The sequence below is a fragment of the Eublepharis macularius genome, chromosome 9, assembly GCF_028583425.1.
Source record: "Eublepharis macularius isolate TG4126 chromosome 9, MPM_Emac_v1.0, whole genome shotgun sequence".
Classification (NCBI taxonomy): Eukaryota; Metazoa; Chordata; class Lepidosauria; order Squamata; family Eublepharidae; genus Eublepharis; species Eublepharis macularius.
In genome coordinates this window covers 19,949,862-19,972,962 of record NC_072798.1, presented here as the reverse complement: position 1 = coordinate 19,972,962, position 23,101 = coordinate 19,949,862, and the positions used below count along the sequence as shown (strand labels likewise).

The window sequence follows — 23,101 nt, the reverse complement described above, 5'->3', positions numbered from 1 at the left end:
ACCGCAAAGAGATATGCACACAATGTTGACTTCACTATAACTATTGGGGCAGGATAGACAAGTGTGCATTTGCCCCAAGCTACAGAGCATCAGAAAATGGAACACAATATACATGTAGAGTAGCCTTTGGTAAGAAAATTCGAGCTTCTAAATCACTGGAATACATAAGGAAACCATTGTCAGCAACTGAAGACAGACCACTTTGTGGGAAAGAGTGGTAACTGATGGATGGTTCCTCTTTTCCATCACTGACATCTACATACATTGGTCTGCATCCCATTGCTCTGTGCAACAAAGTTTGAAGCCTTCTTCCAACCTCAGGAGGCTTCCTCTAACTTAAGCAGCTCTTCCGCAAGAGTACGGTTCCTTTGGCTGGAGGAAGGCTTTAACCTTTGCTGAGTGAAGTGGGAGGATTCAGGCCACTACCAGATGTTAAGAAACTTTGACTGAAGGTTGCTATTTGATTGACTGATGTGGAAGGAATGGATATTGACTGAAGGGTCATATGGGCATAGGGAAAAACCCTTCCCAACCCAAGGTGAATTATTTAATCTCAGGTTTTTGTGGTTTTACCAGCAGTGATTTTTAGTGCTGTCTTAATATATTGGATATTGTTATTATTGCTGCTGTTTTTTTAGTCTATTATTACTTTTTATTAATTCTGTTCACTGTTTATTTTTATTGTAAGCCGCCCAGTACTTTTTGTAGAAGTGTAGCATATAAATAGTATGAATGAATGTGTAAAAGATATTAAAAATTACTGCAATGGTAAAAGTACGGCAAAAGAAGCATATGAAGGTCTAGGATTTCACCTAACAGAGGAAATAAGATTTTTTTCTCAAACCCAGATCAATTCCCACCTGGATCATCTGTAGTGACAAATGTGTAGGAATTCTCAGACTTGACTTCAAAGGCAATCCCAGTACTCCCAAGGAGACTGACGAAAAGGTATTAGGAAAAAAGTCCAAGTTTTGTCCCCCTTCCCCTGGACATAAACTCCACCTCTCTTCATTGCCCAGGTTAACCATAGCCACTCCTAATTACTTTGGGGCTTGCCAGCATGCTACTACTGAGGCAGGAGCCCCCACATAGCTGTAAAACTCTTCAGTCTCAGGTGGCATCACTTACAAGGATGCCAGGGAGATCTTGGGGGTGGGGGTGGGTGGGGAATCAATAGGTGAAGGGTCAAGATGATGACAAAAAGTTAATTGGTTGGCAAATGTGAAGCAGATCCATCCACTGATAAACAGAAATTTGACAACCACTTCTAGTTCCTGCTACCACAGATGAAACCTTTTTCAGAGAAATGCTCTCTTCTCTCCATTCTGGAGGTTCTTTGACAGGTAGATAGATAACCAGAGAGATTTACCAAAGGAGACTGGGAACTTTGCTTTTTTGTTGTTGTTTAAATTAAAATTTCAGAAGACATTAGCTCTAGTTCAAGAGAAGGAGAATGAGCTCTTAAGCATCATCTACAAAAAAAGAGAAGGAAATCCTGTTTAAATGGCAGTGGGTAGCTGTACATGTGCACGGGTAGCCTTGCATTACTGTTATATAAAAGACATCCTCATGTGCTGACATACATCTGCATTCACCCTGCATCTCGCTAATTAAAAAAAAAATCCTTTAAGGCAATTGCAAAGGTATTCTTTGAATTTGGCTGGGGTATTGTTAAACTGGCTCCAGTGATGATATATCTGTTCAGTAGTCAGTAAGTGCATTCATTAGCCACACAGTCAGTTGGAGTCTCTCCCTTCCAAGAAATCGGATTCTCTTTGGTTGAGTCAGAATTGCTCTTAAAGTCTCCCCAAACCACTTTAAACGGAACCTACTACCTAGTAGGAAAGAAAAATGCCTGTATGGATAGTCAGCAGCTAAGGAGCTACCCCCACTGCCTGAGTTAACATTTGTTATAGCTTGAAAGGATTTCCCTTGAAATCAGGGCAGCGTTTGTTTTGACTAGGATGGGCTACCAAGAACACACAAACAGTAAAACAGAAGATGTTGGTTGTGACCTCTAAACGTCAAATGGGTCAAGTTTTACACAGTCCCCTCACCACAGCAGCCTTCAAGATTCAACTGTCATAACTTTCTTTGTTCAGCACGCTTGGCTGCTCCATGTTTACGCAACTCCTACTCAAGAAAAGTCATCAAAGCTGTTTAAAGCTCCTCTTAGGGGCTAGTAAAGCCTTCTCTAACTGGGGTGACATTTGGTAGCCCATGGTAAGAAAGGGGTTTATACTCAGTTTATTCAGTATTGATGCTGATATTGCTTAATCTGTCTTGACACAGGCTGTTACCTGTCAGGAGACTTAGGGACAGGGTGAGAAATAAATTTAAATGAATTAAATACACTGTAACTTTAAGGATATTGCTATTTAAATAATATCATCTGTTCTTAATGCACTGATCCTGCAGTAGCAATGGGAATATATTGACTGGCTACTGATAATCCCATTCAATCCCCACAGGAAATTTCAGATCTCAAACAAAACAGAAAAAGATCTTCTGAGCCATATCAGGGAAGCTCCTTCAGTTACATTACGCTTCCCAACTTAAGGGCACTTCATATATATATATAAAAAGACCCTACTGTTTCTTGTAAACACTAGAAGCTGAATTAACTCGCATTGTACACATACATGGAGCAAAATATACCCAGGACTACAAGAACGCTCTGTCAATGGAACGCTCTGTCAATGGAAACCCGGGCCCAGCGGGACATGTTATCGTTCCGCCGGACCTGTAAGACAGAGCTGTTCCGCCAGGCGTTTGGTGATTGAAGGGGGCGGTGCCATGTCGGCCTCCCACCTTTGGGGTGGGGAAGGTTCTCCCCACCACTGCACCTTGTTAATTTGTTTTATTATTTGTATATTGATTTTAGTTTTTGTTTTTATCGATTTTAACTGTTCACCGCCCAGAGCCCCTGGGGATGGGCGGTATATAAATTGAATAAATAAATAAATAAATAATAAAGTCAATACTTTGTGGTTGTTTTTACTTGCCACTAAGGGAGGGAGAGACTGCTGGGAACATTATCAGAAAAACATCATTTAAGGATGTTCTCTTCCACATGGAAGGGAACAAAATTAGATGTTGTAACAGACACCAAAAAAAGCACGCCAGTGTCTAGTTCTCTCCTTTTGTCCAAAAAAACTCAGTGTGTGATATGATGTCATCATGCTGTGAATCTCCCTCAACCAATAACAGCTAACAAAATGGAACAAAGGTGTGGAAACATGCCGGATGACATCAGTTCACTTGGCAAACTTCAATGCAAGTTACAAAAAACGGGAAGGAGAACAAGGCACAGAAATGCCATTTAATTTCAGCAGCAGTCATGGATGTGACGTAATGTCTAATGCCTCTGGAATCTCTTCCATCTACATTAATTTCAAATACCATTTGTTAAATCTAGCCATCAAGGGTACAACACAGCTCATGGAAGAAGATTATGGAAATCTGTTCACATATTGTTACAAATTATGCTCTGCATATCTTAGTAAGAGGACTGTGATTGTGCAGGACTGTGCAGAGAGCATATGGTACTCACTGCTGGGGCTGTTCTGTGATGGTCCCTTAAGGGGATGCTAATGTTGATCCACAACACAATGAATAAAACCACACAGCGTAACAATATCATTCCCCCCTCCCCCAGCTTCCTTGGAAAAGCAGGCGCTTTATCCTGTAGGACAGTTTTATTACCTAAGGGAATATCAACAGATTCAGGTAATCTGTAAGCTGCACTACAACTTTTTGCAAGATGCAGCTAAATAACCAGGCAGAACTTTGCATTGGAGCGGAAGCAAGAGATATGCGCAGAGCAAATACAACTGCACTGGGTGAAACTTGCTGCGAAACAAGTTTCATAGGCAAGAAGATCCCAAGGTATGATAAAGAAAGGGGATGGTGAATTTTAATTAATACAGTAAAAATAATAAACACTTGCAGCTCAGATGGGGCCTGGTTTGTAGGCAGCACACAAGTTACTATGAACTTTCTGTAATGAAACTTAATTAGCAAAAAACCACAAAATCTTGGAAGGTACCTGCTTCACCCCGAAGGGCCTTCTCAACAGCAACTCCCCTCTCCTCCAGCTGCCTTTGCTTCTCTTCTACCTGCTCCAGCTGACGTTGGATAATCTGTGAAAGCAAAGACATGTATATGATCCCAGATTCCCATACACCACGGGGGGGGGGGGCAGTGGCATAACGCCAATTTCGAGAAACCCCAGAGTTTCCACGGCGTATCTAAGATATGCTTAAGAATCATCGAGAGTTTTCATAATCCATCTGCCCGAAGAAAAGCTCTGTTTGACAAGGTGGGCTGCTTAGAAACAGTGATAGGTCACCCTGCAGGGTAACTTCCTATATACCCTATTTGGCAGTGTGCCTCACAATGCATCTCTTGAAGGCCTGCTTGTATTTACTACAGAGACTGGATGTGTGCAAATAAGCATTTTCAAACCCATATTACATGAGGGCTTTCCATTATCTCTACAGCCCTCAGCTTCTACTAAAAAAAGGCTTAAGTTTGTACAGCTGGATTTGTCCACAGTCCTTCCAATACCCTCACCTCCACCCTTCTTTCTCTCCAGTCAAAAGTTTTACTGAAAGTTCCTAGGGGCAGGGACCTGTCTTTTTTGCTTATAGTATTGCAGGTAGTATTGTGTACCTTGATGGTGCTGCAACCAGTAAGGGAGGATTGATACATTTTTCCGGGCTTGTCAGAGCATTCGATTTTCTGCACCCTCCCCACACTCTTTGGCCTGCTAGGATCAGTATAAAGAAGCAATGTGCATATACACATCACTTTATTCTGGTACTTGCCACTGTTGGAAAGTCTCCTATGTATACAACTTTTACAAGTGTGGCACAATTAGCAACTATAAGAGAATGAATCCTGCTGATGGCCATTGTGCCTTAGCGATAGGGAAGGCAGGCAGAGATAGAGGAATGCTGTTAAACCCTGGTTTAGAAACAAGGGAAGGAAATGGGGGGGGGGGGGTGTCAGCAGAATGTTATTAATTTGCATAGAGTCCAGCCCACCTCCAGTGAATTATCCAAAACACACACACTTCGGATTCTGAACTTTCAGGATCTCTCCTCAGAGAACATGTAACATGCCTCTCACCATAAAACTGGAGTGAAAGACCTAGTTAACTATGCTGAAATGTCAGCGCCAGACTGCTGGGATTTGGAAAGAAAAAAAATAGACCCCCCCCCCCTCAATTTATGACTAACGGATGAAAGTTAAAAGAGACCTACACACTGGGAAAACTAACAGCCTACCAACAAAATAAAGAGATATTTCCAGGTTAGAATCATTATGGTCGAGGGCTGCGCAGAGAATGGTACTTGCAGCAAAATGTGAGAAATGTAATTCTTAATTTCACAGGGTTTTATGGGTCAGGAGGACATGGTGGCCTAGTATCCATTATTAGGCGTGCGAGTCCCCATGTCAGGGCAGAGGATCCCTCACCTCCAGGTTCTGTTGCCAGCTGCCACTCCAAGCGAGGATGGGGGGAAATGGCAACATTGGCTGCATTGCTACCTCACTTCCAGAAAAAAAAACCCAAAGTGAGTCCGAAGGTAGCTTCTAGGAATTGCCAGAAATTCTATGGTTTTACCAGAGAATTTTTGACAATTTCTAGAGCTACCCTACACCCCTTCCAAAAACTCATTGGATTTACCTCAGAGTTTCTGGCAATTCCTAGAGCTACCCCACATTACTTCTGGGTTTCCCCCCCCGCCCCCGCCCCTGCCAAGGAGAGACAGTGTAACACACCTGATGTTGTGCTTCCTTCCCCATGTCTCCACATCAAATCTTCAGCTAGTTACTGAAGATTTACCTATTATATATATCCTTTAAATTATGTATATCTTTTTATTATATCAAATAAATAAATGTTTTTTAAAAAAACTGCTAAAACTTCAAGGCCAAAACATAACACAGATCTATATAGCCTGGTCTAATGTAGACAGGAATACAGCAAGCTTTTCCAATTCACACTGCAGAAGATATTTCCCAGGAGAATGGAAGAAAATTTATGGTAATACCTGGGCCCTGTGCAGCCTCTTCAGCTCCTCCTGCTTGGCTTGACGGCGAGCAGCTTTCTGCACTCGCCTGGTCAGTTTGGCATTGAGCTCATCCTCCGTGTATGCCTTCTGTAGTAATGAAAAGAAGCCTATTTCAGCACATTGCATCATTATATGATCCTTGTTTTCTAACATTCTGTACTACTGGCTAGGTTCCCTGCTCAGCAGGCAAGGTACCCATCCATACATGAGCCAGCCATGCAGAAACTACATCTTGTGGAAAACTATGACACAAAGGAAGAGGCGTGAACTAGGGTGCAAAGCAGTGGTTCTATATTGTGCTTCTGCTCTGACTGCATCTTCTCGTCGATGCCCTTCTCAGCCTGTCCCAAATATAGACGATGAATTGATTTCTTATTAAAAGCACAATCTCTGGGGTTTGTTTATCTTTAGTGACACATCAGCGCACACCTGGGAGTCGTCCTCTTGACAAAAGGATGTGGGAAATGGGCCACGTGAATTTGGGCAATGAATAGCACAGAGTGAAGCTCTGTTGGATTGCTCCGTCCACGTGTGCAAGCTTGAGATCCAGCCGCTCTTCTGCATACAGCCATTTAATCATGTGCTAAACTGTGCACAGATCCACTCGGCCTGCAGACTTAATAAAACTGGAAACGGAAACATTATCAGCAAAGACCTATCTGACTCTGCTGGGCTCTCACTTCAAGGTACAAATAGGGAGGGGCGATATTTGAATGCTCCCCCTTATAAAAAAATCAATCATCATCAGCACATAAAACTAGAACGGCAGGGAAAAGTCTAGGCTGAAACTCTTTTGCCTGACCCATTAACATTTCTTACTTAGGGGAACATACGTACTTGCAATCCTCTAAACAACAATCTTAAATGGTCTAATCCAGCTGTAGATGCATCACATGGGTCTGCTGATTATAAAGCTTAGCTACATTTCTGCAATATAAATTGACTGTAAGGAACTACAGTCCACAATGCAGCTTTACTGCAGCAGCATGGGTCTGAACGTTTTCTGATATATTTATAAAATGTAACATGGAGCAGATCTCTCCACTGTCACAACAAGCACAGAAAATTATTTATAAGTACCCTCCAACAAGGAGATGGCACAACCTTCACGCTAACTGAATTCAGTTAGATCAGCGTAGCTGAATCCTGGAAAAAGGGAAGGAGAAAGAATGCCAAGAGGCTAATTAGTGCCAAAAGCTGCCACACCACCAGAAACCATTTCAGTATTCGACTGCGCCTGTTGCTTTTAAATTTTAAATTCTGTTGCTTTTAAATGCTTTTAAATTCTTCTTGAGATCCAATCCCATTGGTATACTAACATCATCATTTGGTAAGAAAATACATAGAGGAAATGTAATGGCTACTGAAAAGGCAAATGAGAAAATGGCCCCTCTTTTTCTTCTGTTCTCAGGACTTGTTGAAACCTGTGACCATGGGCTGATTCCAATGTTACACTTCCATGTGTGAAGATCCAAACTCCTCTAGGAAGACAAGCATTTTGTAAGGGGGGAATTCCTTTCACTGTGCACAATGCACGAATCTCATGATTTGAAATGAGAGAATAGTCACCCAAATCTCTGTTTGACCCTAAGAAATTTGTCCCTTTGAAACTGGAAACATGGAGGAGTTTCCAAAGGTACATTCTAGGTCAAGAATATATTTTGAAGATCATTCTCACATTACAAATTACACACTTCCAGTAGGACAAATCTCTACTATAAAGTAATAATACAAGAAGAAACACCATAATCAGAGAGACAGAGTACATTTCTGCATCCAGAGATTTGACCAATATAACTGGCTTGCTTCCCTCAAAGAATCTTGGGAACTGCTTACCAGGGGTACTAACAAGTTCCTCACTCATTGCTCTCAAAAAACTAGCGTTTCCTATTCAAATCAGCATAAGATGCCTAAAACAACCTTGGATTGCAATTCGGGTTTTATCAAGAGCCTCAGAATCCACCAAGCGTTTTGAAGATCTGCAAGTGTTAGCAGAGATTTGACACATGAACTTCCTTATCTCTACTTTTTTTTTTACCATATGTATCTACTTACAGTGAACTATTATCATCAATAGACTGTAATGGTCAATGCATCTGTTTTGACCAGCCGTCTCACAAATAAATTTGAGTTCATGCCAGCACATCAGCTTAAGAGGAGTGCAATGTAAACACCCACTCCACCTAGCAAACAGCCCTCTGAAACATAATTGTAAAAAAAATTGCAACCCCAAGTGATTCTGAAGATCAACTGAGATCCTGCTCGCCGGATCCCTGATGCACATATTGCATGCATTTTGAGCTGGCAGGAATTTGGTGTTTTCCTTGTAAATGCTAGGAGATTCATATCTGTCAGCTGTTTCATACATGCACAGTCAGGGATTGTTAGTACATGTGAAGGCAGGGAGATAGGGGAACAGACTATGGTTCTGGCAGGTTAATAATGGGAATGCATGCAACCATGGCCCATCAATGAGAATGGAGACACTACCTTTGACGCGTATGACCTCTTGAATGCCAAGGCGTGTGGTACGTAAATCGACTTTACAGGGGGAGGAAGATGGGGGAGGAATAGCAAAGGCAAAAAAAAAAAGACAACACATAAAATGGAGCAAAATCAGTTAAACATTGAAACACAAAACACACTGTAATAACAGAAAGGCCGCTTGAAATGCAACATGGAACTATAGGGGGCGAATCCTGCAGAGTCTGAAAATGCTTATTGGAACCTGATTGCTAAAATTAGAACCCTGGTTTCCATAAGAATCCACATGGCAATACCTATTTGGGGAAGCAGCCCATGCTGGAAGACTTTGCCTGGGCAAAATCTGAGATCTGTCAAGTTCAGTACTAGATAACGATGCACACACGTGTAAAGGAAAATAAATCCTGTGCAAGTATTGGATCAGTCCTGCACAACTTGAACTCACCCAGCCAGGCTCTCGCCATGTGCTATGGTCTGCTTGACCTTCCCACCCCCACCAGCAAATCCAAAAAAAGTTACTTGGGTGGTAAGATTTGTTCAGATTGATTTTAAAACTGTACAGTTATTTGGGACCAGATTTTGATTTGAACAAAGCATTTGAAAGGCAACATTGACCCTGCCCATTGACCTACTCCCATGGAAGCTGGGACGTACTTCAAACAGAGATCCATCTTCCACCCTGTGCTTTTGTGTGCACTGATGTACAAAGTTGCAAGCTTTTGTGTGCACTGATGTACAAAGTTGCAAGCATTTTTTTAAAACCCTGATAATGGCCAACACTACTGTATTTATTGTCCTGATAAAAACGTATATGAAAACCTACCCTGGTGTTTGCTTCTTAACACTGAAGCCCTGTACTACAGCCGTTCTGCATTTCTCATCTGTGAAATCTTAAAGGCTAGAAACTGGACTTAAACAAACTAACAAAAAACATTTATTTTCAGGAAGTTTAATTTTATGCTGAACACCAAGTTTTGCAAATGCAGGGCCTGGCTTATGGAATCACGGAACATTCACACAGCCCAGGGCCACACTGCCTGCCTCTCAGTACTTTTACAGGATGTTTAGTTTGCCTGAAAACAAAACAATAGCCACAAACAGAAAGCATCAATTAAACGGAGGCATTTATGTAAAACTTCATTTTCTACAAGTCACCATAGAAGGAAACACATTTTCTAGGGGTTTGCTAATGAGCATCAAAGAGGTGTCACTACCACATCATGACACACACTGGAAAAGGATGCTAGGAACACACAACCCACGAGGAATTAAGCAAGCATTTCTTCTGAAGCGGCTTCTAGTGAAATGAGTCAGACAAAACTAATGAGCTAATCACAACTGTTCCTTTAAGTCATATTAAGTGGGGCGAGAGGGTTGGTTAGGGTGTCACAACAAGACGACTGCCAGCTGCAGGTCTGACGGGTTCAAGATCAGTCATGTGGCAGAAAAAAGAAAATGAAACAACTGACTTGGGAAATATACCTAATATGCTGTCGAATTCAAGATTAGTCACAAAATCGTATCACCAATCCATCCTGCCATTTCTGCTCCCATAACTTGCCAGCACCGACTGAAGCACTGCAGAAGTACTAGAGGAGGATCTCTTCAGTGAAGGCTGAGAAACTAGGAGAGGGCTGTACAACTGCCTACAGTCACCCCACAGCCCCTCCACTTTCTCCCCACCCCACCCCCATGGGTGGGGGAGCTTTTCCAAGTTTTTTTAACCAGCAATGTACATACTGATACAGCACTATAGTTATAGGCCAATTGTCAATTTAAAAAGAAAACCTCTCAAAAAAGCACCTGGTGACATGTTGGAGAAGTGCGGAGTAGGTGGGTGGGATGACTGCTGCAGGGACTGGAACAGGGAAAATGGCAGCTGTGTGGGTTGGACTGAGAAAATCCAGGCTTTCCCACCCATCCACGATCTTTTCCAAAATATCACTGCAAAGTAGATTTGGGAAAGATCATTAAAAAGTCAAGGAAAACCTGGGTTGGATAAGGAAGTACCATGACATTGTGGAGGAGCAGGAGGGAAAAGCCCACTTTCAAGCAGCTTCAAACTTGGGGCAAATCACCTGAGTTGGAAATGGTTAAATCTAGATTACACTAGTCAGAGAGCAGCAGAACCACCACCACAAGTGGGGAAACAATCCTACACTTTCGCCACGCAGTTCATGTGACTGAAGCAGTTCATGCCCTGTGATCACATGAACGTTTCTGGTAGCTCTAAGACTTTATGCAGACCAGTAGCAAAAACCGCAGCATGACTTATCAAGAACCCATCAGCTCCTCACTACGGCCCCTTCCCAGGACATTGTTTCCAGTACCCCACCCCACCCATGTACCTCCTCCTGCCTTTGCATTGCAGATGTAATATGGAACCTGCCATGAACAACCTGAAGGTAAGCATGTGAGAAGTGGGGGGGAAATTCAACAAGAACATTAAAAAAAAAGTTCAATTACAGATTTACAAGCCAGAAACAGAACCTTAGATGGTGAGCATGAAAGGCAACCACATTCATTGCTGGGTTCTTGCCTGCTTAAAAAATGTCTGGACTTGCTCATGTTTATATACCTATGGGAAGCGGCCAGGTAGAGTCCTTACTCACAAGTAGACTGGCTAGCAGGAAGAGCCTGCAACATGCCCCTTGGAAAGCAAATGAACCTTCTTGCAAGGGAGACCTCTCAACCTGTGGTTCCGAATGGTCAGCTTCTACAGCAATGAAACTCATGATGTCCTCACATCACTGAAGCAGAGAGATGGGTGCGGCCATAGCATAGTGGTTAATCCTGCTACCCCCATGAGCTCAGTGGATGGCCTTGGGTAAGCTGCTCCTCTCAGCCTCAGCTCCCTAGCTGGTATTGTGTGGATAACACCGAACTTGCACTCTGCTCTGAGTGGGGCACTAATCTGTCTAGAAGAGTGGGATATAAGTACAGTTATTACTATTATTCTAAAAAGGGTATCTAGGTTTTAGACAACATGGGAGAGTTCTTCAAAAGCACCTAACGTTTCTAGCCAACATATTGGTTTTTACCTACTCGTTGTCATGAAGCATGTGAATGCAGGTGCAAATATTTAAAAGTTAATCTTGAATCAATCCAAGCATAAACATTGCTGAAGATTTATTTTAAATGTTTTAATCATGCTTTTCGATCAAATGGTCCTAAACTGCTTATAATAATTAAAATCCAATATACACAAAATATACAAATAATCTCCTATTTTTTTTAAAAAAACTATTCTCTTCAATCTAAAACAGGTACTCCTGGAGACAGTCGCTTGCTTAAAGCCATCCAGAGATTTCACAGGCTGTGGCAGAACTGGAACACCTGTCTATCAAGCCTAATATTCCACCCAATGACCTGTCAATCTGGGCTGCCATCCATATTACAAACAACAGCTCAGCAGTTTTACGTGCTGTTGTGGCAGCAAGAGATACCATCTTAGCAGGAATTGACCTTCTGGGCTGACCTCCAGGTCTACTTTTCAGCCCCGTAACACAGAAGCAAAAGCAGTAAGTAAACATTAAATCTAACCATATCGTTATCTACTAAGATTTTTGGGATCTTCCTGGCATGGAACAAACACATTCCCACACCGTTTAAGCTTACCTCTCTCTTGGATTTCTGTGAAGAGCGCTCCAAGACGTCATCATTGGAGAGGTCAGAATCCTCTGAGAAGCTTAAGTGCCGACGCAGCTGCAAATCTGTCAAGATAAGAAGACACAAATCAGATGGCAAAGCCAGAGAAGAGGCACTATAGTGTAGACAGAAAATAAGTCTTCCTTGGCATTTTCTTGTCTGGAACAGTACTATGCCACCCTCTGATCCTATGGCCACCAGAACACAGCTGACCTGTTCTACCAGAGCAATGCCCTGACACTTGTTAATATTTTGATTTATAGCCAAATCCTTTAAAAGGCTATGCATGCCTCTTTGTAGGGGGAGCACAACTTCTTCCAATTTGGAAGCATCAAACTAGACGCGATACTGGAAGACACATCAGATCGCCTTGGTATTTTTAAAAATAAAAATAAAGATAAATTGTAGCCAAGAAGACCCCAAGTCAGATCAAGCCTGTGGTGTTAAACTCAGCCTCCAACGGAACCAGCACCCTCCTCAGGATGTTAACAGGCACTGAAAGGGGGCCACAGATAGGCAAAGACAGCATACAGGTCTTTTAAAAATAGTTTCTGGGGCTAATAGCAGCCTGGGAAGGAGAATGCTTGTCTACGTTGACTGGCAAAACCTTGCAATCTACTTGCAAAGAAGCGTTGATCCAAATTGAAGGCTACATTGATTGTAATCTACCTTTTCAAAATGATGGGAAGGTGTGGATTTTCCTGCATCTTGTATGATTTGACCCTGAAGAACAGCCCCCCCCCCTTCCTGTACATCTCTCACTGGTCCATCCACTGTGTGGGGACAAAATACTTGGCTTCTCAGACTTAATGGTACAAGCTGAATATAGCTCTCTAGAAGCTTGTTTTAAAAAACAAATGATACGCCGCAAGGATCCTAAAGAACGTCCTTTTCCTTCCTCCACCACTCTGTCATGTGTCTTGCATTTATAGTTTAGATTGGCAAGATTCAAGTCCAGTGACACCTTAAACACAAACAAGGGTATAAAGCTTTTGAGAGTCAAAGCTCTATTCTTCAGATATCTGAAGACAGGAGCTTTGACTCCTGAAAGCTTACACCCTGCAAATCTTGCTTGTCTTTAAGGTGTCACTGGACTCAACTCTTGCTGATCTATTGCAGATAAAAAAACAACAAAAAGGGAGAGAAATTTCAATCCAGAAGTAGCAGGTAACCAAAGAGGTTAGGGGGAAAAAAACCCTTGTGTGTAGCCAATCAAAGTCAATGTCAAAAAGGCTAAAATTGTATTGAATCACAGAATCTTTAATCAATTATAAATAATAAAAACTGGTCATTAAAAACCAAAGTATCAACTTTGGTTTCATATATAAGTACCTTCCCCAGGTACATTTTTAAAAAAATAATTGCAATTGCATATTTGGGGATGTCACAATTTACAGACACCTTCCTATGACCAGGTACAATTATTTAAAATGTTGAATACATGTAAATCAAAACCGAATGCATTTTGGCCATGAGGCCTTCCTCGGTGGTTTGAATTTGTACAATACATATCATGTAATGAATCTGATACAATTACAACCTAGCTGAGCATTAAATTTTTTTAAAAAGCATTAAAAACCTTAAAAAGAAAAAAGAAAGCGAGAACAAATTGTTGGAGTAATTCTTGTGTGTTTTATAGAATTTTAAAAATTTAATTTCCAAACTTATTAACTTGATATATTTATATTGTGATCGTCCAGCTGCTACTTTAAAAGTTCTCATCTAGTTCAGTAACTAAATGAGAAACAAGAGCACAAGACCTGTCATGAATACCCACTCATAAAACGAACTGAAAGCAGATGTGTCGAAGGAATAGCAGAGCGTGGGAACCAATTCTGCTGATCTCAGCCCCTCGTATCTGACACAAAGGTGACTGTACGGGAGGAGGGAAGAGGGGAGAGAGTGTATGGGTCACTTCTGAGGGTCTGCTTGACTCAGAGTTTTTAAAAAAAATATGAGTCACAGATGGGGTCTTTGACTGCCGCCTCCAAAAATCCCTCTCTCAAGGCTAGGCATGGCAGCAAAAAGGACATCTTTGGAAGAAAAGGTTAACGGCTAGGGATATTTTCACGTCCCATAAAACAGGGCTGTACACTGGGACTTTCTCTGAGCATTTTTGTCTGTAGGAAACAGCTGTTCTTTATTATCCAGGAAACAGTCATGTCACTGGATAACTTGCTCATTCCATGTATGTGTATAATATTTTGGACAAGAGGGCTCTTTTATTGTATATCAGCCCCTTCCCTAGATACCGAAGATACTTCCTTTAGTACCCTAAATCAATCCATCCAGATATAGAGATAGTTATTTTTAGAAACTTAAATTAGATTTTGAAAAAGCCCTTGGTAGTACATGCAGAAAATACAGGTTTGTATTCATCACTTAATATAGGGATTAGGCTGGATATAAAACTATTATGGGATCTCTATTGACATCCCTGTGCCACTGGAAGTTACTCTTTTTCATTTGCCTTCTATTGGGATTCTCTCTTTGGGCACCTCTCTTCCCCAGCTTCCTTTGTTTGTACCTTCTCTCACCAACCGCCTGCATCAGAGGAGGACAAAGAGATTGCCCTCAGTAGATTGGGCATCTCTCCCATTTTATTGAAGGATGGGACTCTAACACAATGCACACACAGAACTCCCATTATGGTCCACCAATGGCTGCTAGCCATGGTAACTAAAGGATACCTTCCATATTCAGAGGCAGTAAACCTCTGAATACCCAGGCTAGGAGGAAATACCAGAGCCTTTGTGCTCTGTTCGTTGGCCCTCCACAAGGGCCACTGTGTGCAATAGGTCTTTGGACCACTATCAAGCAGGGATCCACTTACGTTCTTATGCTCGGCTAGTACTGTGAAGAGGGAAAGTACTTAAGTTTTCCTACTGAAGATATGCAGCTTCTTACCAAACAAGAAAAAAAATCAATATTGTTTACACCAATGAATCTTCCTTCAAAAGTCAACCAATCTCAGCTACTGGTGCCAGCAATGCAGCCTTTAAGATGGGGGAAATGTAGTTATTATTGTTATTGTTGTTTTCAGATTTTTAGACCGCCTCTCCCTCCAAACGAGGCCCGAAGCGGTTTACATTAAAAACACAATATTATACATTAAAACAAAAAACATATCACCACAATTAAGGGGATGCCAGAAGAATATAATCAACAATAAAACAACCAGGTGACAAAAATTCCATGATGCACCACAGCTGTTGGGCTAATTAAAACCCCAGAGGTAGGATATGAGGTTCTCTGTTTTTTTCACTCAGCAAGTAACATCAATAACATGTCTGTTTCAGTGCTGAGAATCCATGGCAAAGTCAGCTTGTCAAGCTATAAAGTTTTAAATATACTAATGCACCTTGTGGAAACGTTTGCTTCTCAGATTTTGAAAGCAAAAGAGGTGTAACGTGTTTTCAGTGTACGCATCTTACATCAAGCAGTAGCTACCTTTTTGCTTGCTAGAGCCAGTGCACCTCTAGTTGCCACTACAGGTCAGCCAGGATTAGCAGCACACCCATCAACATCCTTCATCCCCAAAAATCAGGTAGAAACATGCTAAACCATTTCATGGTCTAATAAGACTGGGAAGCGCTTTGGTCCCTTGTCTCTCTGTCCCTTGTCTGCTTTCCCTTATCATACACCTAATAAAAACACACACACTGGGAGATCACCCATTTATTTGAGCACATCTCCCTTGACACAAAATTTGGCATCTACCAATCCAACCCAGCGAGGACATATTGCTAATGTGAGATGAGGTGAGTGACAGGTAGCAACTGGAACCTGCTTTTTGGAGTGGTATGTAGGGGTGGGGAGGCCAAGCAGAGGGTTAGTGCCAGGCAAAGAGGCATTTCCTAATCCGTGCACACATTCTATGTATGGAAGAAACCTAGAACACTCCCCAGATGGAGTAGATTTTCTACAGAATGTGGACAGAGATACTGTACCTGCCACTCTAACCAGTGGAGATGCTTTATGCTTTCCAGAATCCACTGTGGCCCCACTGGAAGGTGTGCTTGGGCAAGATTTGTCATCTGCCTTTTTCTTCTTGTCTTTCTTATAACCAGAGAATACAGATTTCCACAGTGATTTGGGTTTGGTGGCTTCTTCAGCTGCGCTACTGGATTTGTCGGAGAGTCTGCTGTCATTCTTGGACTTCTTCTCCTTCTTGTTCTTACGAGGCGAGAAGAGAGAAGTCCTTTTCTTACTCTTCCCTCCAGAGCCTTCTGAAGAAGTTACTGATGCATCACGCCCACTGTTATCTGAAAAAGGTGAGAAGAACCTTTCATTACTGGCTTCGTGCTTCAGGGTGGGGCCTTCACCCACTTTCACAGCTGCATGTCTTGGGGGCTCAAAAAACAGCTCTTTGGTCTTTGACGGCGCGGTTGACGCTTTGCGTAATTTTGCTGCACTAGCAGCACTGGCCATCTCCAGATCTTTCATCTTGCACAGCTGCTTAGCCATGGCATCACGCAAAGCTTGGCTCTTCACAGACTTCTCTCTAGCTCTCATTCTTTCCTCAGCTAGTTCCTTAGCTTCCACAGAGATTTGGGGTAGGACTCTCGTCTGTTGGCTTCCTCCTTCCATTGATGGTGGCCCACCATTCTCTTTAATCAAATGTAGGTGAAGAGGTTTCTCTGGTCTTGACCTGCTGGTAGGGGGAGTGTAGTACTTTTCATGGAGGCTTGTATCTTCAGTCCTCTCATCATATGTGTCCTCAACATCGTCAGCAAATGGTATCTCATCCACACTCTCCACAAATGATTTCCGTACCTCCTCCCTAGAAGGCTGAGATGGCTCCCTGGCAGCACGGTGCCGTTCACTTGCTGGTGGTGGCAGAGGTGTTTGCATGGAAGCTGGCTTAGATTCTGCCTCATTCTGCCAAATTGCCTGATGCCTTTTTCGTCGCAGTGTGGCTGGCTCTTCATTTTGAGGTGGAGGAGGAGGGGGACTGGATGGAGGAGTGAGCATGGTGGAATCAGAAGTGTTGAAACTCTGGCTGGCCAGTGTTTTCATGTTGGATGAGCTGCCCTGAAGACCAAGTCCAGAACTACTGGACAGGTCTCTCTTGACATCGCTTGAATTTTTCAGCTCTCTCTCTGACGGGGACTTTGGTGTCAGCAGCGAAAACTGTTCATCTAACTTGGGTGTGACTGGCTTTCTTGGGGCTGGCTGTGGTTTTACAAGATGGATTCCCTTGTCTTCTGGAACACCATCAGGAGTGTATGATTTGAGGGGACTAGATTCAAGGGGTGAGATGGTAAAGCTTGTCTCTGATCCCCTGCCTCGGTTCACAGGGGTAAGACCCAGACTCCTCCGGATTTCAGCACTCTTCATCCAAAACTCCTCCACAAGGTTATTCCGTTTCAAGGCCTCTTCGGCTGAGGTAGGGCTTCCTAATTTTTCCATCTCACTATCTTGACTTTTTAGGGCCAGTTTGGCCAAAGGAGTAGAGGTTAAGGCTGGGACCGGCTGAAAACACACAGGTGGCTCCCCTGGAGAAGGGATGGATGCTTCAGGAGAGGGTAAAGGCTGTGAACATATAGGCAGGGGGGTAGCCGATGGAGGTGTAGGTAACGTGGGAGATGCTGGTTGTGATTTCACAGGTGATGCTGGCGTGATGGCCTCAGGAAGTGCAACTGGCTGGGACCGTATTGGGGAGAGTGGTGCAGATGGGCTTTTAACTTTTTGATCATCAGGGATAGCATCTTGCGTCTTCTCTTCTGAGAGGAGTGGATCAGGGAAAAACCGGGCTTCTGGAGTCCTTGCTTTGCAGGGCATTGTTGTGAGAGGTTCCTTTGAGTCCTACAGAAAAAAACAGAGTATCATCAATGGAACATGGTAGGTTCTAGAGCTTTAAACCTTTACACATTCAGGGAGCCCTTCCCACAGGCTCATCCACAGAACAACACTTGCATCTCTGCCACAGAAGATTCTGGCAATGCCTAAGGGTGAACCTTCAATTCATCTGAGCCACTGACCTCAGTGTTGCCCCTACTTTGAACTGGGAGTGCTACCAGTGGTGGAGGACAGGCAATGTCCTTCAGTGTTGAGCCAGTTTGGTGCAGCAGACAGAGTGTTGAACCAGGAGAGGTTAGGTCTAGGGTCAAACACCCACTCAGACAAAAAACTTGCTACGTGACCATAACAAAGGGATAGATTGGTTGATTTCAGGAAGCTAGAGAGGGCCATTAGTAGTCTTTTCTTGATATACTCTACTCTTGAAAAGCTTCCAGGGTTCCCTGGAGCACACTTAAAACCTACTGTTCTAAGAGGATACCATACCCACCCTCATCAGGCCAGTTTAGTGTAGTGGTTAAGAATAGAGATGGGCATGAAATAGGAAAAAAACAAAACAAGTGTTTTGTGTTTCATCGCATTCCACAAACCACACACTTTCATGAAATTGTCCCATTTCATGAAATGATTTGTTAGTTTCATGATCTGTCAGAACCCAGAGCACTTCAATGGCCCCCTTCACACCCAGAGATGCCAAACTCACAAGGAGACTTCAGCAGGCTCTCCTCCGCCCACCCTCATCCAACAAGCCGGCAAGAACAAATGTTCTAAATAAGAATATAAGCAAAGAAAATTAAAGTAAAAAAAGGTAGGCTTCAGTCAAGCTAGGCCCCAGAGCCAGGCAATGCCCTGAGACTGGGATTGGGTGGGGTGGAGGAAAGAAGGCACCCTCACCCAATGACTTCCCAGCAAGGCCAAGAGCTGAAAATAAGAAAGAGGCTTTTCAGTCTCTTTTAAAGCAGCAGCAAATCCAGCCAAAAGCTCCCAATTCCACTCTCTCACTCCAAATCCCAGCAACAGGTCCTCCCTCTCCCTCTGTCTACTGGAACTGAAAAGCTCGAGGCAGAGAGCTGTTCCTTATGTAAGAAATGCTCACATAGAGCAAAACAGGAGGTCTCTGGTTGGCAGACAGACCTGCCTAACAGGGTTTGGAGGGATGAGATTGATGTTCCCATGGCTACAGAAGGCCCATCTCCTCAGTTGCCTAGGGAATTAACCTCCTAGGGAATTAACCTGCTCCTTAAAGTATAGGGCAGAATGGAAGCTCTCCAGTTGGCAGGGAGAGCTGCCTATCAAAGTTATGTGGACTAAGATTGGGGTTTCCAATGGCAACAAAAGGTCTGCAGACATTCCGGGCCTATGTTGCCTAGGAAATCAATGGATCAGCGCCAGCCTGTCTGGCATTACGAATCAAACAAATCGGCCCCAAAAGTCATGAATTTTGTGAAAACCACGGCTCCATGAAACATGACCTTGGGTCAGTCACAGCTTCTAGGAGCTCTGTCAGCCCTACCACCTCACAGGGTGATTGTTGTTGTGGGGATAATGATAACATACCGCTCTGAGTGGATGTTAAGTCATCCTGAAGGGCGGTATACAAATCAAATGTTGTTGTTGTTATCCCCTGTTATCGTGGCTGTCCGTCCCCTCACTCTTGGCAGGAATAAATACTCCTGCACTTAGAGTTCCCCTGTTGTTGATCCAGGAGTAGCAACTGATTTTTCTCAATGAAGTCTCAAGCAGGCAGAAAATAATAACAGGCAGCTGTCTGCCTCCAGAAGGCATTTTCCCTTGGCTGCTGCTGAGTCTACCAAGCGGCCAGTTTTAAGAAACAATTGTGACAGCTGCAATATAAAAATCCAAGAGACGTGGATTGCTCCATCATACTGGCATTCAAACTAGTCCAGGCCAGACTCTTCTTCTATAATAACCATCTAGAAAGATGATTGATTCATCCTAAGAAAGATTCTTAAAATTCTAAGAAAGATTCCAAAATTCATCATAACAGAAAGATGATTTATCCTAAAAGAATGAATGACTCAACAAATTGGACAACACATTGTGGGAATCTCCTTGTGACCAATTCAAGACAGGTTTCAGAAAATGATTCTCTTACCCATGAGTTTGCAGGAAATAGAGGGAAAAGTTAGGTCAAGTTTTAATGGTCTCTGAATTTAGCCAGGTGTATTTACTGACAGATCAATGTCACAGAGAATCTTGGATGCAAGGAACCAACTTCTTAAAACCTAAAGATGTCGGTTGGTAAAGTGGATGTCCTAGTTAGGATTAGTCTTCCTCTTTTTGCTGGCTTACTAATGTCTTTGTCAGACCATATTAAAAGCCTTGGGTGCTTTTGGATCCTCCATTGCTGATTGAAAAGCAGTTGAAGACTGTGGCAAAGGGTGCCCCTTTTTCCACCTACATTTGGTTAGGAAACTATTCTCCCCTTTAAATTCCTGAAGTTGGATTACTGTAAGATACTCACGTGGGGCTGTCCTTGTACACCTAAGAAAAACATCTGTGTGTGGAAAATGCAGCTCCTTGAAAATTCTGAAGCTGTTACCCTTGTTTCCAGTTTGTTTGGGTTCAATTTAAGGTGCTATTCCTTACTTTTAAAGCCCTCTATGACCTGGAAATGATATATCTGAGGGTCTCTTTCTCCTGGTATGGACCCATGTACTTTCTCATGACCCCCACCCAACTACCCACACACAATCCAGGACGGCTGAGAGCTGCCATGGGCCCCTGGACAAAAATTCCATCTGCCCCTTCATATGAAGAAGATTGGGCTTTTGAGTCTCAACCAACTCATAGTGACCCCAACCATGGGGTGTTCAAGGAAAGAGATGAGCAGAAGTGGTTTGCCATTGCATTCCTCATCTAAAACAAAACAAGTCACTTAGCTTTCTGTAACTGAGAACAGACTATCCCTTGCAGGATGGAAGGGAATGGAAGGATCCCTTCCAGTCGGGGTTTCGCCCTGGGATATGGGACTGAGACTCTGCTGGTCGCCCTCACGGATTATCTTCGCAGACACCTGGACCGAGGTGGATCGGCACTACTGATATTATTAGATCTGTCGGCAGCATTCAATATGGTCGATTATGATCTCTTGACCCACCGCCTCGCCGATGTGGGGATAAAGGGGACAGCACTACAGTGGCTTGTCTCTTTTCTCCATGGATAGAGGGTGGTGCTGGGAGGAAATTGTCCTCTCGCTACCTGCTGGTATGCGGTGTGCCGCAGGGGGCAATGCTCTCCCCATTATTGTTTAACATCTATATGCACCCCCTCGCTCAGCTGGTGCAAAGCTTTGGTCTTGGGTGTCACCAGTATGCTGATCACACCCAATTATATCTGCTGATGGGCGGCTGGCCTGGCTCGGCCCCAGGTGTCCTGGAGCAAGCTTTTGATGCCATGGCTAGATGGTTGAAGCAGAGTCAGCTGAAATTGAACCCCACGAAGACGGAGATCCTGTACTTGAGTCATGGACGAGTGGATTCGGGACCCCAGCTTCCTGCCCTTGACTGGGCGGTATTTGAACCGGCCTTGAGAGTCAGGAGTCTGGGAGTGATCCTGGTTGCCTCCTTGATTATGGAGGCTCAGGTCACTGCAGTTGCCAGGTCCTCCTTTTTCCATCTATGGCAGACTAGGCAGCTTGCCCCCTATCTCTCGACCCGCAACTTAACTACAGTGATCAGGCAATGGTCACCTCTAGGCTAGACTACTGTAATGCACTCTATGCAGGGCTTCCCTTGAATCTGATCCAGTGGTTGCAAATGATCCAAAATGCAGTGGTGCGTGTCATCACTGGAGTGCCGAGAAGTGCACATATTACACTGGTACTGCGCCAGCTGCATTGGTTACCAGTGGAGTACCAAATCAGATTCAAGGTTTTGGTATTAACCTATAAAGCCCTATGTGGATTGGGACCTGTATACCTTCGGGACCGCCTCTCCTCGTATGTGTCCCTGAGGATACTTTGATTCAGTGAAAAACAACTATTAATGGTCCCTGGCCCCAAGGAGGCCCACCTAGTGTTGACCAGAGCCAGGGTCTTTTTGGTCCTGGCTCCAACCTGGTGGAACACTTTGTTTAATGAGACCAAGCTCCCCTCAACAGGAGACCAGCAGAGGAGCCCACACTGCCCCAACCTCAACCATATGCCTGGTGGAACATCTCTGTCTTACAGGCCCAGTGGAAGGATAGCAAATCTCACTGGCTCCTAACTTCAACAGTTGGTGCCAGGACCGAAAAGGCCTTGGCCCTGGCTGAGGTCAGGTGAGCAGCTGTTGGGCCAGGGATCACCAACAACTGTGAGACACGAGTTACCTGGGCATAAGCCCCACTGAATAAATTGAGAATAAGCCCCATTGAATAAAGCTCTGAGACACAAGTTACCTGGGAATAAGCCCCATTGATTAAAGTAAGAATAAGCCCCACTGAATAAAGTGAGAATAAATTGAATAAAGTGAGACAGTCTCTCAAAAAGAATTAAACTGAAAAAAAATATTTTAAAAGTATTTCTACTAACACAAAGGAAAAGGCAAACTCACAGGAACATGAAGATGCTTAAAGAGGGAAGGAAAATTGGGGAGATGTCAAAAGGCAGTTTTATCTTGCAGGGAGAGGAGGCAGGCGAGTCTATTCCCTGTATGCTGTTGTCTGCCTGTACCTCCCTAACTCTAGAAAGAGATACTAGATGGTGAAATCCAACCAGCTCCAGCTCCCCTCCCCTCCTGCTGTTGCTGCCTCCATAAAGAGAAAAATAGAAAGCAAGAGCAGACTGGGAAATTGACATGATCCTGGAAATAATTTCCAGAGTGGCCCAAACCATGCTCCTGAGCAGGATGAAGGTACGGATCAAGAGTATAGAACGGGGGAGATCACTCTTTTCACTAATTTGATAGATGCTTGGGAAATATTAACTTGACACGCACACACACCCTTTCTGAACGTATTATGAACAAATGTTTTCTGTTCTGCAAATTAAATATGTTTAACTCCCCAGCCAAGGTAGGGGCCGTTTTCACACTACGAACCTGCTTCCGTAACGTTGCGAAACGTCGCACAAAAAACGTGGAAGA

At 43.4% G+C, this 23,101-nt stretch overlaps 1 protein-coding gene across 2 annotated transcripts in view; it reads right to left on the bottom strand.

Annotated features, from left to right (window-relative positions):
• The window catches only part of MICAL3 (microtubule associated monooxygenase, calponin and LIM domain containing 3), a 231,435-nt gene that overhangs the window by 27,594 nt on the left and 180,740 nt on the right, over positions 1-23,101 (bottom strand). For both annotated transcript variants that reach the window (XM_054987717.1, XM_054987716.1), the window contains 5 exons: positions 16,163-18,020; positions 12,183-12,277; positions 8,571-8,621; positions 6,060-6,167; positions 4,049-4,142 (listed from right to left, as the gene is read on the bottom strand). In XM_054987717.1, coding sequence (XP_054843692.1) covers positions 4,049-4,142; positions 6,060-6,167; positions 8,571-8,621; positions 12,183-12,277; positions 16,163-18,020 — 2,206 coding nt within the window. The remainder of the gene's footprint in view (positions 1-4,048; positions 4,143-6,059; positions 6,168-8,570; positions 8,622-12,182; positions 12,278-16,162; positions 18,021-23,101) is intronic.